This window comes from Chrysochloris asiatica, unplaced genomic scaffold, assembly GCF_000296735.1.
Source record: "Chrysochloris asiatica unplaced genomic scaffold, ChrAsi1.0 scaffold00017, whole genome shotgun sequence".
In the NCBI taxonomy this organism is placed as follows: Eukaryota; Metazoa; Chordata; class Mammalia; order Afrosoricida; family Chrysochloridae; genus Chrysochloris; species Chrysochloris asiatica.
The window spans coordinates 19,497,926-19,512,790 of NW_006408535.1; the positions used below are offsets into that span (position 1 = coordinate 19,497,926).

The 14,865-nt window shown below is 42.8% G+C and overlaps 1 protein-coding gene across 1 annotated transcript in view; it reads left to right on the plus strand.

Moving 5' to 3' along the window:
* Positions 1–1,379: 1,379 nt before the first annotated feature.
* Positions 1,380–14,865, plus strand: part of LOC102824401 (serine/threonine-protein kinase D1-like) — a 430,645-nt gene continuing 417,159 nt past the window's right edge. The window contains 1 exon segment of the mRNA XM_006835370.1: positions 1,380–1,643. Coding sequence (XP_006835433.1) covers positions 1,380–1,643 — 264 coding nt within the window.

Below are 14,865 nucleotides of genomic sequence, written 5' to 3' on the forward strand. Positions count from 1 at the left end.
CAACAACAACAATGTAACATGAAAATGCAAGACCTCTTGTTCAAATTAAAAGATTTGAAGATGTGACAGACCATTATTGGCGGAGCATTAAACCAGGCAGGGTGATTCTTAGGGTCCGGGTTTGTGCAATTGCACATTAGTACACCCATGAAGCTTACCCTGGTAAAAGAAGATTAGACGTCATCTCCTAGGACTGGGGAGCATCTCCCCTCCCCCCAATCAAAACTGCATCAACAAAGAAGAGGCTACTACAGAAATCAGAATAATTTAGGATGACACATGGTGCCCAACCTTGATGGTGGTGCTAGTAATGATGATGGTGGAAGGAGAATGAAAGAAGTTTCTGGGATTCAGATACAAGGAATAAGGCAAAGAAGTAACACATCAGCTCTTCCTTCAGCCTTTCTGTATACAATACCTTTTCTTTCAAAACAATTCAGCTATTTGTACACGTCTGGTGCCATGGCAGCTGGGGCAAATGGGTGGTTTTGTATAAGGGCGGTCAGAGAAAAAAGAGGTAGAGAGGTTTAAACCATTTTCATGGATTGGCTTCCTACCCGCTTTGGCAACAACCCCGAGGGCTCTTAGGAGGAGTCTAGATGTAGTGGTTTTCCAAGGATCCGCTATTTTCATCCTCCCTTGATACACCAAAGGTAAGACTCTTGGGCAACCGCAGTGCTTGGCATTCTTGTGTCCAGCAAAGACCACCTTACTCATGAAAGTATGTAGTACTGAGACATTTGGAAGAGGTGGTGGAGACTGAGTGGGTGGGGGCACGCGGTCGGAGGAGGTGCGCCTTGTCCTCGGAGATTGGAGTTCCCCGCGGGGGGTTGGGGGGAGAAGCGGACGGCGCATTCCTAGGCGGCCCGGAGCCCCGAACCCCGACTCTGTGTCAGCTCCGGGAACCGCGGGCGGAGGGGGGCGGCGGCCAGGCACTCTGCGGCCATTGCGGCCGCGGCTCCAGTGACCGCCGGGTGGTGGCTTCGTAGTGCCCGCCCCCAGCTTCCCTTCCCCGCCCCTGGCGCCCCCTTCCCCGCCCCGCCCGGCGTCTCTGCGGAGCTGACCCACCACCCTGTCCCTCCCAGCGCACCACCGTGCCTGCACCTCTGCGGCTGCGGCGCCTCCCCCGCGCGGCGGCCGCGCTCCAGGCGGCGGAATCTTCCCGCCACGGCCATTTTCCCTCCTCCCTCCCCTCCCGATCCTCATCCCTCGCCCTCCCCCCGCGCAAGGACTTTTCCGGAAAGTTTTTATTTTCCGCCTCGCCTCTCGGAGAGGGAAGCTCCGGACTCGGCGGCTGCAAAAACTTTTCTGCTGCCGCGCTGCTGGCCCCCGCCCTCGGCTGCTCATCCCTGCGGCCCGCGACGCACACCGGCTGAGCGATGAGCGCCCCTCCGGTCCTGCGGCCGCCCAGTCCGCTGCTGCCTGTGGCGGTGGCGGCGGCGGCAGCGGCGGCCGCGCTGGTCCCGAGGTCGGGGCCGGGGCCCGCGCCTTTCCTGACTCCCGCCGCGGCTCCTGCTGGGGGCATCTCCTTCCATCTGCAGATCGGCCTGAGCCGCGAGCCCGTGTTGTTGTTGCAAGACTCGTGCGGGGATTACAGCCTGGCTCATGTCCGCGAGATGGCTTGCTCCATCGTCGACCAGAAGGTAAGGCGCCTCGCGGCTCTGAGACCTGCGCCTCCGGGCCGTACAGGGGGCGCTGCCCGGCCGGCCGCCCCTCGTTGCGCCAACTTTCTGGCTCCAGGGGCTCTCCCGGGAGCCACCCTCGCCAGTTCTCTGGTAGGGTCAGACATTGCCTGAGGTTGGGTGTCTGTATCCCGAGGGATTACCATCCTGCTGCCCAGCCCTTCTCTCGTCCCACATATTTTATTCCCCGATTTCTTTCCAGTCTGCATCCTTTTCTCGCATTTCCACCCATTTGACGTTTCCAGGTATCTGGCACGCTCATCCCTTCCCATAAGACTTTCCGGCTCCAACCTGTGTTCCCTCCGGACCCTGGTCCAGCGCATTTCTGGCACTAGAATTCCACCTCCACTAGAGTTGCCACCCCGGGACACGCTTAACACCGTTTCAGCACCACCCCCTTCCCCTTCAGATCATTCTCTCAGTTTTCAAAGATGCTGAGGAGTTCCTGGAACGATCTGGAGATGAGGAATTTCTCACCTGTCAGCTAAGTTTTTAAGAGAGGGTGATTGGCGCGGCCAGCTGTGAAAGCAACTGACCAGACCACAAACAACCCTTCTCCTTGTTGTCTTTTAGTATCAGCTCTATGAAAACATGGAAACACATTTCCCAAAGATAAAACCTGAAAGTTGTTGCTTTCCTGCTTTAATGCCCTGGACACTTGATGTGGGAGTGCAGACACGTAAGTGGTAGAGGTGATGCCTAGGAGTACCCCGAGACTGTATGTGCCCTTGTAGTTTGATGATGTGAAACTCTGGACAGCGGCCACCGGAGAGTATGGAAAAAGGGACATTCTGCAGGCCCCCCAGGGGGGAGTGGTCTGCCCACCACAGTTTACAGAGCAATTCTCAATTCTAGGTTATCCCATAGCCTTTCAGAGGGATGTTAAATGGAAGGGGGTGATAAAGAGTTTAAGAGAGGGGGCCTTGGCGCCAGCCTTCTTAGTGTAGACAGAGAATTGATGGGTGGAGACAGAAGTCTCTGAAGGTGCTGAAATCAGCCCTGGGAAATTTGCTCTTTTTAAGTGCCCTCTAATTGGTTCTGACTCATAGTGACCTTGTGTATAGTTTCCGAGGACCAACTGTTGAGTTTGAACCGCTGACCTTGTGGTTAGCAGTCCAGTGCTTATCCTGCAGCTCCACATTGGAGACAACTTAGTACTCACTTTATAATGATAACTTGAATAGTCACTAATTACTTTCTTCACTTTGGATCTGGAGTTTACTAAACCTCAAGGATTGTGAATTGTGTGAAAAAGCCCCAGGGAGAGACTATCACTAGTCTAGGAAGTTATAAAAGTCCTGGAGGCCAGAATAAGGTAACAATGAGTGCCAGGAATTTTTATTGAAAGCAGTGACATCTTATATTACATGTAACTTTCATTTGTTTACAGTCTCCATGAAAATGAAAAGTCCAAATGTGTAATATTGACACAAGCCTTACCTTAATCAAGCTTTACCTGCAAGGAGATTGAAGTCTACAACAGTATTTCCACCAGGATGTAAAACAGTTTTTACAGATAATAAGCATATAACAATGTGTAATAGCATGTCTCAAAAAGGGAAAGCAATTGTATAGAAATTTAATTTGCCTACATTCTTAAGCAAGTGAGAGAGTTGCAGAGAAGATTCAAATTGGGTTAAAATCAAAATGCACAAAGTTTGGTTTCCACTATCATTAAAGCATGCACATGTGCAGGCACACACCCACACCTACCTTGATGGAGTTTAGGATGGGCAGAAATGTACATGATACAGAGGTTTGTAATTGGATTATTGAATGGAAAGTGGATTCCTGCTGTCTCAGAAGTTACCTACTGGGATGTCATATGAAGGATGATAAGAAGGCAAAGAGAAGGGACAAGTCCTCAGAGAGTGCAACAGACCTGAGGGTAGTGACGAGGGTGTCTAGTGAAAGTACAGTTGTGGAAAGAAAGGCCTTGAAATTAAGGTGCACTCAAATTGCTAGAAACCTTAATATCCTCCATAGAGATATCCTACCAAGGACGTGTGAAAAATGGATTGTACCATGTGGAAGGTGTTTTTGTTGTTGTTGTTAAGTACCATAGAGTGAGTTCCAACTCATAGCCACCCTGTACAGGGTTTCCGAGGCTGTAAATCTTTACAGGAGTAGAAAGCCTCATCTTTCTCCTGCGGAACAGCTGGTAGTGTCAAACTGCTGACCTTAAGGTTCGCAGCCCGATTCGTAACCACTACGCTACCAGAGCTTCTAAAAAATGTTGAGGCAGAAAGAAAACTTGAGTTCAATCATAAATTAGATGGGACCTGAGCTAATGCTCTGGGGAATAGACCTAGGAAATATCATCACCCTGGTGACTGTATTAGGGCAACTTCTGTCTCATTTTTCCTTCCACATGGTATTTATTTGAGCAGTTCTTGTCTCTAAAAGTTGGGAAAGCTGGACTGGGATAGCCAAGGTCAAGATCTCATTTTGACTTTTTTTTAAGATTGTGACTAAGTAAGTGATATTTACAGGTATGGGGTTTGAGAATTATTTATATGTAAGATTTTGTAAAAATATGCCAGCTATACAGGGTCGCTATGGGTCGGAACTGACTCCAAAGCACTTAACAACAACAGGTGGATCTAGGAAATCTAGGTACAGTGCTGTAGGATAAGCACTGGACTGCTAACCATAGGTTGATAGTTCAAACCCACCAACCGCTCCTTACAAATCCTATACAGGTTTGCTGTGAGTTGGAACTGACTCGATGGCATTTAACAACAACAACAGAGGATCTAGATAGTGGTATTTTTCAATTCCCCTGTCTGTCATGTATTTTTGGACACATTATTATGACAGGCAATACTAAGAGGGCAGAACATCCTTTACAGAGTAGTAGGGATGTCTTTGTTTTCTGATGCTAGGAATGGCTAAGAAAGCCAGAGGATCCTTACCCTCTATTTCAGGAGTCCCTGATTGATGCAGATGGGTGATTCACTGGGCTGCTAACTGAAAGTTGGGAGGCTAAAGTCTACCCAGAATTGCCTCAAAAGAAAGGGCTGATAACGATCTATTTACAAAAATCAATCATTAAAAACCCTATGGAGCACAGTTCTACTCAGATACACATAAGGTTGTCATATGTCAGAATCAACTTGACAGTAACTGGTTGAGGTACCGTCTAAGTGTGTGAGGAAGAATGATGAGTGATGAAGTAAGTGGGAGGGGAAAAGCATGGTGGGGATATCGGAAATGGATGCCTTAGGAGAGAGCTGAAAGTTTAAATCATGTACAACCCTAGCGACACTGTAGGATAAGCATTGGGTTATTAACTGCACGGTTGACAGTTCATACCCATCAGTGGCTCTTCAAGCTGTAAACCCTACATAGGGTCACTATGAATCTGAATTGACTTGATGGCAGTGTGGTATGTAGTTGGGAGTTAGGAGTTTACATCAGAGGGCTCTCTTGATGTGCATGTATTGTTTTAAAATGTGTGTGTGTGAACACTTTTAGGATCTAATTTAAGAATTCCTTAAATATTAACAGATCAGGCTACTTTAAATCTTTGAAAGCGTTAGCTGACAGTTGAGTTTCTTCCAGTATCATTCATGACATTTGATGTGGGACCAGTGTCTGTGCTCTGTAGAACCTAACAGGAGAGAGTCTATCCTAGAAAAACTCATCTTTTATTATTATTTAGAGTTTCAGATATACTTTTTAATTTAACAATGAAGTTTGAAAAATGGCATACATCAGATTGTGCTGGAAAATTTTTAATGAGAAAGCAACACATGTACTTATTTTAAGTTAAATGTATACTTTCAGTATACACTGGATTACATAACTACAGAATTATTTTTCATCTTTTTTATAAGATGAAAAATCTCATTTTACTTTTTTTTTAAAAATACAAATGTGAGTAACATATGAGTATAGTGCAGTGGCTTAAATGCTTAGCTTCTAATCCAAAGTCCAGCAGTTCAAGCCCCCCAGCACTCTGGAGGAGAACCATGTGTCAGTCTACTTTTGTAAAGATTTACAGCCTTGGAAAGAAACGCTTTGGGGCAGTTCTGTCTTGTCCTACGGGGTCATTATGAGTCAGTCACAATCTACATCATGGCAGTGGAATATAAGATACTCTTGTTTTTTGGGGAAGGATTGTCCTAAGATTTTATGCTCATTTCTTTATCTTGCAAGCATGTGATACTAAAAGGTGGTTGTATATGAAGGTATGTATTCTGTTAGTGTACATGATAATTGTTTTGAGGAGAATAAAAAAATAACTCTAGTTCACTCCATGTTGAAACACTGTTCCTTTATTCTATCAAAGAAATCTTGACTAAGAAGGAATGGTTTGAAGCAAAGAACAGCATTCCAAAGAATACATTAATTTGCCTTCATCTGTCCACATACACACATTTTTAAAATAACAAGCAGTATTAACGTAAGCATATGTGATACAATTACTATGGCTGCATTATGAATGTGTATTCATTTTTGCTGTTCTCGTATTAAAATGACAACATTTTCTTTCTGAATTTACTTATGTAGAACACTAAAACATCTATGACCGATGGCATGCAGTCACATTAAATGACTTTGCACCATCATTTATCTGGCAAAGTAATTATAAAGAATTTTTAAACAGAAGACAGTTCTCTAAAGGAAGTACAAGGGTAGAGCCTCCATGTGTGAGTATTGGCGCTTTCCTTGTAGTTCTTTTGCTTTCTCAGTTGTACATTGTTTCTTAGAAGTTTTGGTGTACTCTTTCCTTTGATTATTAATTTTAGCTACCCTACTTGTACACACATTGAAAAAGCTGAAAGTAATTTACTGCTTGACTGGCCCAATATATATAAAACTACAAATACTGTCAGGCTAATAATAGCTTTTGGGTCTTAGGTGTTTATTATTGATTCTAATTTTATATTTGGCCATATTGTATGTCTACTGACTTCAGGTTTAATGATGAAATACAGATTCTGTTATTTCATTAACTGCTTCTTAACTAATATTACTATTATGTTAAGTGTCGTCAAGTCAGTTCCAACTCATAGTGACCCTGCATAGGGTTCCCAAGGAGCAGCTGGTGAGTTTGAACCGCTGACCTTGTGGTTTACGACACTGAGGTCTAATGCTTACCCTACAGCACTATAACAGGATTCCTAATGTGATATTGTATATTTAAAGTTTCTTTTAAAGTTTAATAGAAAAATGTTTTTGTTAAGTGCTGTCAAATCGGTTTTCACTCAACAACCCATTGTAGGGTTTCTGAGGAGTGACTGGTGGGTTTGAACTGTCAACCTTGTGATTAGCAGTCCAATGCTTATTCTACAGCACTGCATTATGGAGATAAGGGCATCATTGGTGGTGCTGTGGGTTAGATGGTAGTTGTATGCCATCAAGTTAGTTTGGACTCAGTTTTCGAGTCTGTACATCTTTATGGGAGTAGAATGCCTCATCTGTCTCCTGGGGACAGCAACTGGTGGATTTGAATTGCTGACCTTATGTTAGCAACCTAACTCGTAGCCCACTGTGCTACCAGGGTCCTTTGGTTCCATACAATAAGCACTGGAATTAAAACCACAAGGTTGGTGGTTCAAGCCCACAACCACTATTTGAGAGAAAGATGAGACTTTCTGTTCTGAAGATTTAAAAAGCGTACACAGGGTTGCTGTGAGCTGAAACTGACTCCGTGGCAGTTAACAACAACTCTTATTTAAACACCATTAAGTAGTCCTGGTACTGTAGGATAAGCATGGGACAACTTCAAGGTTGGTGGTTCAAATCCACCAGCTCCTCTTTGGAAACCCTAAACAAGATCACTTTGAGTCAGAACTGACTAGATGGCATGTAACAACAAGGGAGTCTTGGTGTAACACTGTAGATAAGCACTGGGCTACTAACTGAAAGGTTGGTAGTTCAAACCCACCAGCTGCTCCTTGGAAACCCTATACAGGGTTGCTAGGAGTCCAAACCTTAACAACAACAACAACATGAACAAGTTAGGGGGCCCTGGTTGCCCTGTGTGTTAGGTGTTGGGCTGCTGAAGTAGGCAGTTAAAGCCCACTAGCCTCTCCTCAGGAGAAACATGAGGCTAGCTCATCTCATAAAGATTCACAGTCTCAGAAACCTTAGCTAGAGTGGCAAGGAGTAGGAATTGACTTTGGTTTTGATTATTATGGGGATAGGGGGTTAGTTAACAAGTATTGCTACAAAATCTTTAATCATAAAATCTTTATTAATCAAGAAATCTTTATTAAACAAAAATATCAAAATGTGAAGCCATTGTTTCTTTTTTTCTGACACATCCTCTATCTAGGTGTATATACATTTGAAATCAGTGTTTCCATTTCTAAACCTCCCTTGAAGAATTCTGCACTGTCTGATTTACACCATGTCAAAACTGCACTTTTGGCATTCTCCAGGGAATCAAATCATATTTCTTTTAAAAGTTCTTTGAAATTTGAAAACAAAAGGAAATCTGAAGGGACAAGATCAGGGTAGATGTGATTAGTTTTCCCAGTGAAAAAAACACAGGACTCCCATTGCAACTTTCAAGCAATGTATAGGTGCATCGTGATGAGAGAAAATTTCCTGGCTTTGTGCTCACCAATGCAGCTTTCAGCTTTCCTAAAAGTTCTTCATAATATGGTCCTGTGTCCTTTGAGAAAATCTATCAAGATTACCCCTTGGGGCAAAATGATGAAAACTTCTAAGATGTTACCAAACATCTTAAGGCAATGAGTTGCTGAGCCTGGGGGTGCTCAGGACCATAGTCTCAGGGGACACCAAGATCAATTGATATAACAAAGACAATGTACTTCTTTTTTTCTACATCCTACTTTGGTGACTAGTGTCTTAAAAACGCATAAGTGACCATCTTAGGTGCAACTATTGGTCTGTCCGTGTGCAGAAGGAAAAAAAGTGCTGAAAACTAAAGAGACTTGGAATCAACTAGTCCAGTGGACCAGTAGGGCATATGAACATCAGTCTCCTTGACTCCAAGGCCAGAAGAACTACATGATGTCTAGCTACCACTACCAACTGCTCTGAAACGGATCATATTAGAAGGTCCCTGCAGTTCAAACACACCAGTCACTCCTCAGAAACCCTACAAGGGTTGCTATGAGTTGGAAATGACTCAGTGGTGCTTAACGACAATAGCATTATGTTGAAATTGTCTCAGTGGCATGAGTTCAGTTTTGAGTTTGAGGCAATACAAAAAAATGTTTAAGTCTGTAAGTCCTGGTGTGTGTAGCATAAGTACTGGACTGCTAACCACAAGGTTGGTGGTTCAAATCCACCAGTTGCTCCTTGGAAACAACTTACAGTGTTGTTATGAGTTATAATGGACTCAGCAGCACACAACAATCACAACATGATTGCATGGTTGTAATTTCCCTGAGATTACTTTGAGAATTAAAGATACAATTTGTAAAAGATTAAACATAAGATTTGTTAAATATATGTATAATGATGGTTATTTACAATTTTAGGCTCTGTAGACAGCATACTGACTTGTTAACAAAAGACATGTGTATAGTCTTTATTAAAATATATATTTAAAATGGTAGGATGAAAAATCAACGTAGCTGTAAGGCCCAGGTGCCATTTTTCCTTTGCTCTCTATAACAAAACAAATCTTAGAACTAGTTGTATTTTGAAAGAGCCTTCAAATTTCAACCTCTCAGAATTCCTTAAGGATTAACTTCATTGTAACTAAATGGAAAACACATTTACTGATAAAAGTAAAGTATATCAACATTGCTTTTTATTATTTTTGACAGGAAGCTGGTTTAATTCTTTTTCAGCTTCAAGTAGCAAGTGGAATTCAAATGATATTTATTTGATAAAAATAGGAAAATAAAATAGGTAATGGTACAATATTTGTTATGAAAATGACTCTCAACTCGGGTCCTGGAACAGAAATCAAGACTTTGCATTGTTGTTGTTATGTGCCATCATCTCAGCCCTTAAAATGCAGAAGGCACTTCAAAATGAATTATGGAGATTGAATCTTGCTTTCATGCTAGCATCTAGAGATTATTTACTAAGTTGTTATATCTGACGAATAGCTAATGTAACATAGTTTGGTGTGCATATGTTGAAGTGTTTTATTGGGATGAGAAAAATGGTGATGGCAGAGGTGATGGCATAGGCAAAGGCAGAGGTGATGGCATGGAGAGACAGAGCAGCTGTGGTCTCCAGGCCCATGGATGGAGTAAGAGCTACATGACTCAGAGGACAAACACAAGAGCAAGGCATGTCTGCAGTATGGCAATTAAGCATTCTTGACTGGAGAACTGCTGTGTGCTGAGCTGGTTTTGATCCTGAATTGTACCCTGTTCACTTCCCTGTTGTTGTTGTTGGTAAGTGCTGTTGAGTCGGTTCTGACTAATAGCAATCCTATATAGAGTTTCCTAGGAGCAGCTGGTAGGTTTAAACTACTGACCTTGTGGTTTGCAGTCCAGTGCGGATCCTACAGCACCATACAAGGAACCCCATAATCGTGAGTATTGTTATGACTTCTGTGTGACCATTACAAGATTATTGAACCCAGATGTGAAGCAGAGAGTACTGCGGGAGAAATGGATGGTGTCAGAATAGGGTGGTGGAAGCATGTCAGACCTCCCCACTTCATAGGAATTGGCCTAGGGCTGATTTCAAGTTTGAGTCCTCGTTCCCCCTTGTGAAGCCTTGGGAAGTCAGATATCGTCTACATATGCTTGGAAACGCTATATAGGGTCAGTATGGTTTGGAACCATTGCGACAGCACTTAACAACAATAGGAATCCTGGTGTGGTACTGTAGGTTAAGTACTGGACTGCTAGGCTGGTTTGAACTTCAAGGTTGGCAGTTCACACTCACCAGCCACTCCTCGGATACCCTGTACAGGGTTGCTATGAGTCGGAACTGACTAGACAGCACTTAACAACAATAAATGACCAGAAGAGTTGTGGGGTGACCTTGAAAGCGTTGTATGAAAAGAAAACAAAATGTCATTAAAAAAGTAGGAAAGGAAGACCAAAATGGATGTCAGAAGAGAATCTGATAATTGTTTCTCTGTGGAGATGTGCTAAAGCAAATTGAAGAAATGATGAGATAAGAGAGCTGAACATAAAATTTCAAAGGGCAGCTTGAGAAGATAAAGTCAAGTATTTCTCAAACCGAAAGAACCGGGGAAAAAAATTCAAGCCTTGATTGGAATACTGAAGGATTCTATGGCAGAATATTACTTGATGCAAAAAGCATCAAAAGAATATGGAAGGACTACACAGAGTCATTGTACCAAAAAGAAATGATTGGTGTTCAACTATTTCAAGAGATAGTATATAATCAAGAGTCAATGGAAGAAGTCCAGCGTGCACTGTAGGCATTGACAAAGAACAAGGCACTGGGAACTGATGGAGTACAAATTGAAACCTTTCAACAAACTGATGCAGAATGCAGGCACTCACTCATCTCTGCCACGAAATTTGGAAGACAGCTTCCTGGCCAGCTGATTGGAAGAGATCCATATTTGTGCCCATCCCAAAGAGAGGTGATCCAACAGAATGTGGAAATCATCAGACAGTATCATTAGTAAGTAAAATTTTGCTGAAGATAATTAAAAAATGACTGTAATGGTACATTGACAGGGAACTGCCAGAGGTTCAAGCTGGATTTAGACGAGGATGTGGAACTAGGGATTTCATTGCTGATGTCGGATGGATCTTGGCTGATAGCAGAGAATATGCAAAGGTTTTTGACTGTGTGGATCATGCCCAGGTATGGGATAACATTGAGAAGAATTGGTGTTCTAGAATGCTTAATTCTGCTCATGAGGAACCAGTACATAAACTAAGAGGCAGTCCTTTGAATAGACCAAAGGGATACTGGTTTAAAGTAACAAAAGGTGTGTGCCAGGGTTGTATCATTTCATTATCATTACCAAAGCTTAACTGCTGCTTGTCCTGCCTCACCATCTGCCAGCTCTTTCTGGCTTCTGGCAACTGTGTTAGTTCCAGTTGTTTGCCTCAGACCTAAACCCAATGTCGCTTGACCGTAAGCACATTGGGTTTTTGTCTCAGACATAGTGATCCTATATAGGGTTTCCAAGGAGCAGCTGATGAGTTTGAACTGCCAATCTTATGGTTCATAGTCCAGTGTTAATCCTACGGTGCCACACCAGGACTCATTTGTTGTGACTGTTGTTACATGCTGTCGAGTTGGTTCTGACTCATAGCGACCCTATATAGGGTGTTCAAGGAGTGACTTGTGAGCTTGCACCGCTGACCTTGTGGTTCAAACCGACTTTGCGCCCGGCACATTAACCTGCAGCGCCATACCAGGACTCCAATGGTAGCAGTTAAGTTTAGAAATGACTTTGAATCAATGGTGATGAATAGACTTGAGCCGATTACAGTAGGTAAAGCCTGTGGGATTCTGAGTCTAGTGGCACTTGAGGGCAGAAAAGAAGTGACATGAAAACTCTGAGGTGCCTTTGAATTGAGTCAGCATGAATAGCAGTTGGGAGAGGTGTAGGAGAGGGCTTTTGCAAACAGAGCAGTCTTCATTGGAAGTTTTCAGAATGACATGGTTGTGACGTGTTATGAGGCCTGCCTCAGAGTTTTAGCAACAGCTTGTCCCAGGAGCATTGAGTTGTGGTTGGCAAGCCTCCAGGGCCTTCTCTGGAAGAGCCCAGGAGTGACAAAGAACCTTGATCTGGCAGCTTCCCTTACAGTAACAATGGCCAGAGAAGGGAGCCTCCAGGAATAAAAGCTTCCTGGCACGTATTCTTCCTGTACCAGTTTCTCTTGACTTCTTTTCTCAACAGCTGCTCCATGGAAACTCTATATAGAGTTGCTTTGGGTCGGAATCGACTCGACAGCACTTAACAACAGTTGTCACAACAGCCCTTTACTGCTTATTAATCTTCATTTTAGGAGTGAGGAAACTAAAGGTCAGAGAGGTTACATTTACCTCAAATCTCCTACCTACTCAGTAAGCAGCAAAACTACCAATACAAATGTATTTGTTTCAGTATAGCTAAGGCTCGATGGCATTTAACAACAACTTAGCTTAGACTAAGAACGAGGAAGGGCCCATGGCCATATATGCATACAGAGAGATCACAATTCGCAGATTGTGTTACCACAAGTCCGCATCAATTCCACAGCAATGTTTTTTTGGAGGGGGTGGGATTAAACTTTTATTTTTTGGCTGGCGTTTATTTAAAACACTAGAGTTTAAATAGTGTGATATTACGTATATTTAACTTTCCATCTTTTGGCGTATATATCCCCGTAGTGGTCAGCTAGAAGTCTAGTCACTTTAGAGACCACCATTGTTATTAGGTATCTTATGGATTTCGATTAAGGAGCTCTGGTAGTGTAGTGGTTACAAATTGGGCTGCTAACCTCAAGATCAGCAGTTCGAAACTACCAGCTGTTCCATGGGAGAAAGATGAGGCTTTCTGCTCCCGTAAAGATTTACAGCCTTGGAAACCCTGTACAGGGTTGCTATGAGTCAGAACCGACTTCACGGCACAAAACAACAACAACAAATGGATTTCGATTACCTCCAGGCATTGATAATTAATATGATGACCATTAGAAGTGGACTCTCATTGAGGAATATTAGTGTCATTCAAGAATTATGATTGCCAAGAGTATTTTAAAGCTACCCTTCACCCTTCCATGAACAAGGTATAAGAATCGAGTGAAACTCGTGTGTATATGCAGGTGGCAGAATTGCTAGCTTCTGATTGATGACAGATCTAATGAGAACAGAATCTTTCCTTAGAGATATTGTCAAGCTCTCATATTGTGAGCAGTATGGACTATTATATAAACTATAAACTGAAATATGTTTCATTGTTCAAATATGTTTGTTTAATCGGCATCTCTTTGTGTATCAGAATTTAGTTTGGAATTTGCCTTCATTATACTTAGGTATAATGTAAAGGAGCTCTGGTAGCGTAGTGGTTACGAATCAGGCCGTGAACCGCAAGGTCAGCAGTTCAAAACTACCAGCAGCTCTGCAGGAGAAAGATGAGGCTTTCTACTCCTGTAAAGATTTACAGCCTCAGAAACCCTGTTCAGGGTCGCTATGGGTTGGCGGCACTTAACAACAACAACAACAACAATGTAAAGGAGCTCTGGTAGCGTAGTGGTTAGGAATCGGGCTGCTAACCTCAAGCTCGGCAGTTCGAAACTACCAGTGGATCCGCACGACAAAGATGAGGCGTTCTGCTCCTGTAAAGAATTACAGCCTCGGAAACCCTGTGTAGGGTCACTATGAGTCGGAACCAACTCCATGGTACTTAACAACAACAACAACAAAATACTCAGGTAACAAGGCCATGGAAATAGTGAATCCCCACCCACCTTGAAATTTTCATATGTTACTGGTTGACATATCCTTAGAAACCAATGTATCTGATTAAACTAGTCTCAGCTGGTCCATAACACTTCCTTTTGGTGAGATGTGACTGCAGAGGTGTTATGGAAGAAGCAGTAAGGTTATAGGAGGGGACTTCCAAAAGGTCTTGAAAATTTTTATTGTCTTAATTTCATTTTATCATAAACTTTTTGCAGAACTCTGATGGTGCAATAGGATAAGCACTGGACTGCTAACCCCAAGGTTGTCAGTTTAAACCCATTGACTGCTCCATGGGAGAAAGAGGAGGTGTTCTGCTTTGGTAAAGAAACCCTGTAGAGGGTCGCTATCAGTCAGAACTTACTCAAAGACAACAGCAGCAGCATATTGATTCTAAAATGTGGGTCTTACAAAGAACTGAGAAATAATAACAGATTTTAAACAATAACTGGGTCCATCAGAAAGGTGCCTGCCTGTTAGTATTTGCTTTTATTGAGAAGTTATATTTGGGTTACCCATTTACTAGCATTCATGCTTTGCCAATATGTTTTCTCTTTTTTTATATTTTGCTTGTTTTGTGTAAATTATGAACACCCCGTCCCTTTCCTGCCAAAGTAAACTTACTTCCAGTTGTTGTGGATCATCAGTCCTAAACCCAAAAGAGGTTTTACTTCCACGTCAGTAGTGTTGTTGTTAAGTGCTATTGAGCCAGTTCCAACTCTTAGCCACCCTGTCTTCGATTTCTAAGGAGTGACTGGTGGGTTTGAACCACTCATCTTGTAATTAGCAGTCTACCACATATCCTACAGCACCACACCAGGATGTCTCAGTTATTTTTGTTGTTGTTAGGTGCCAT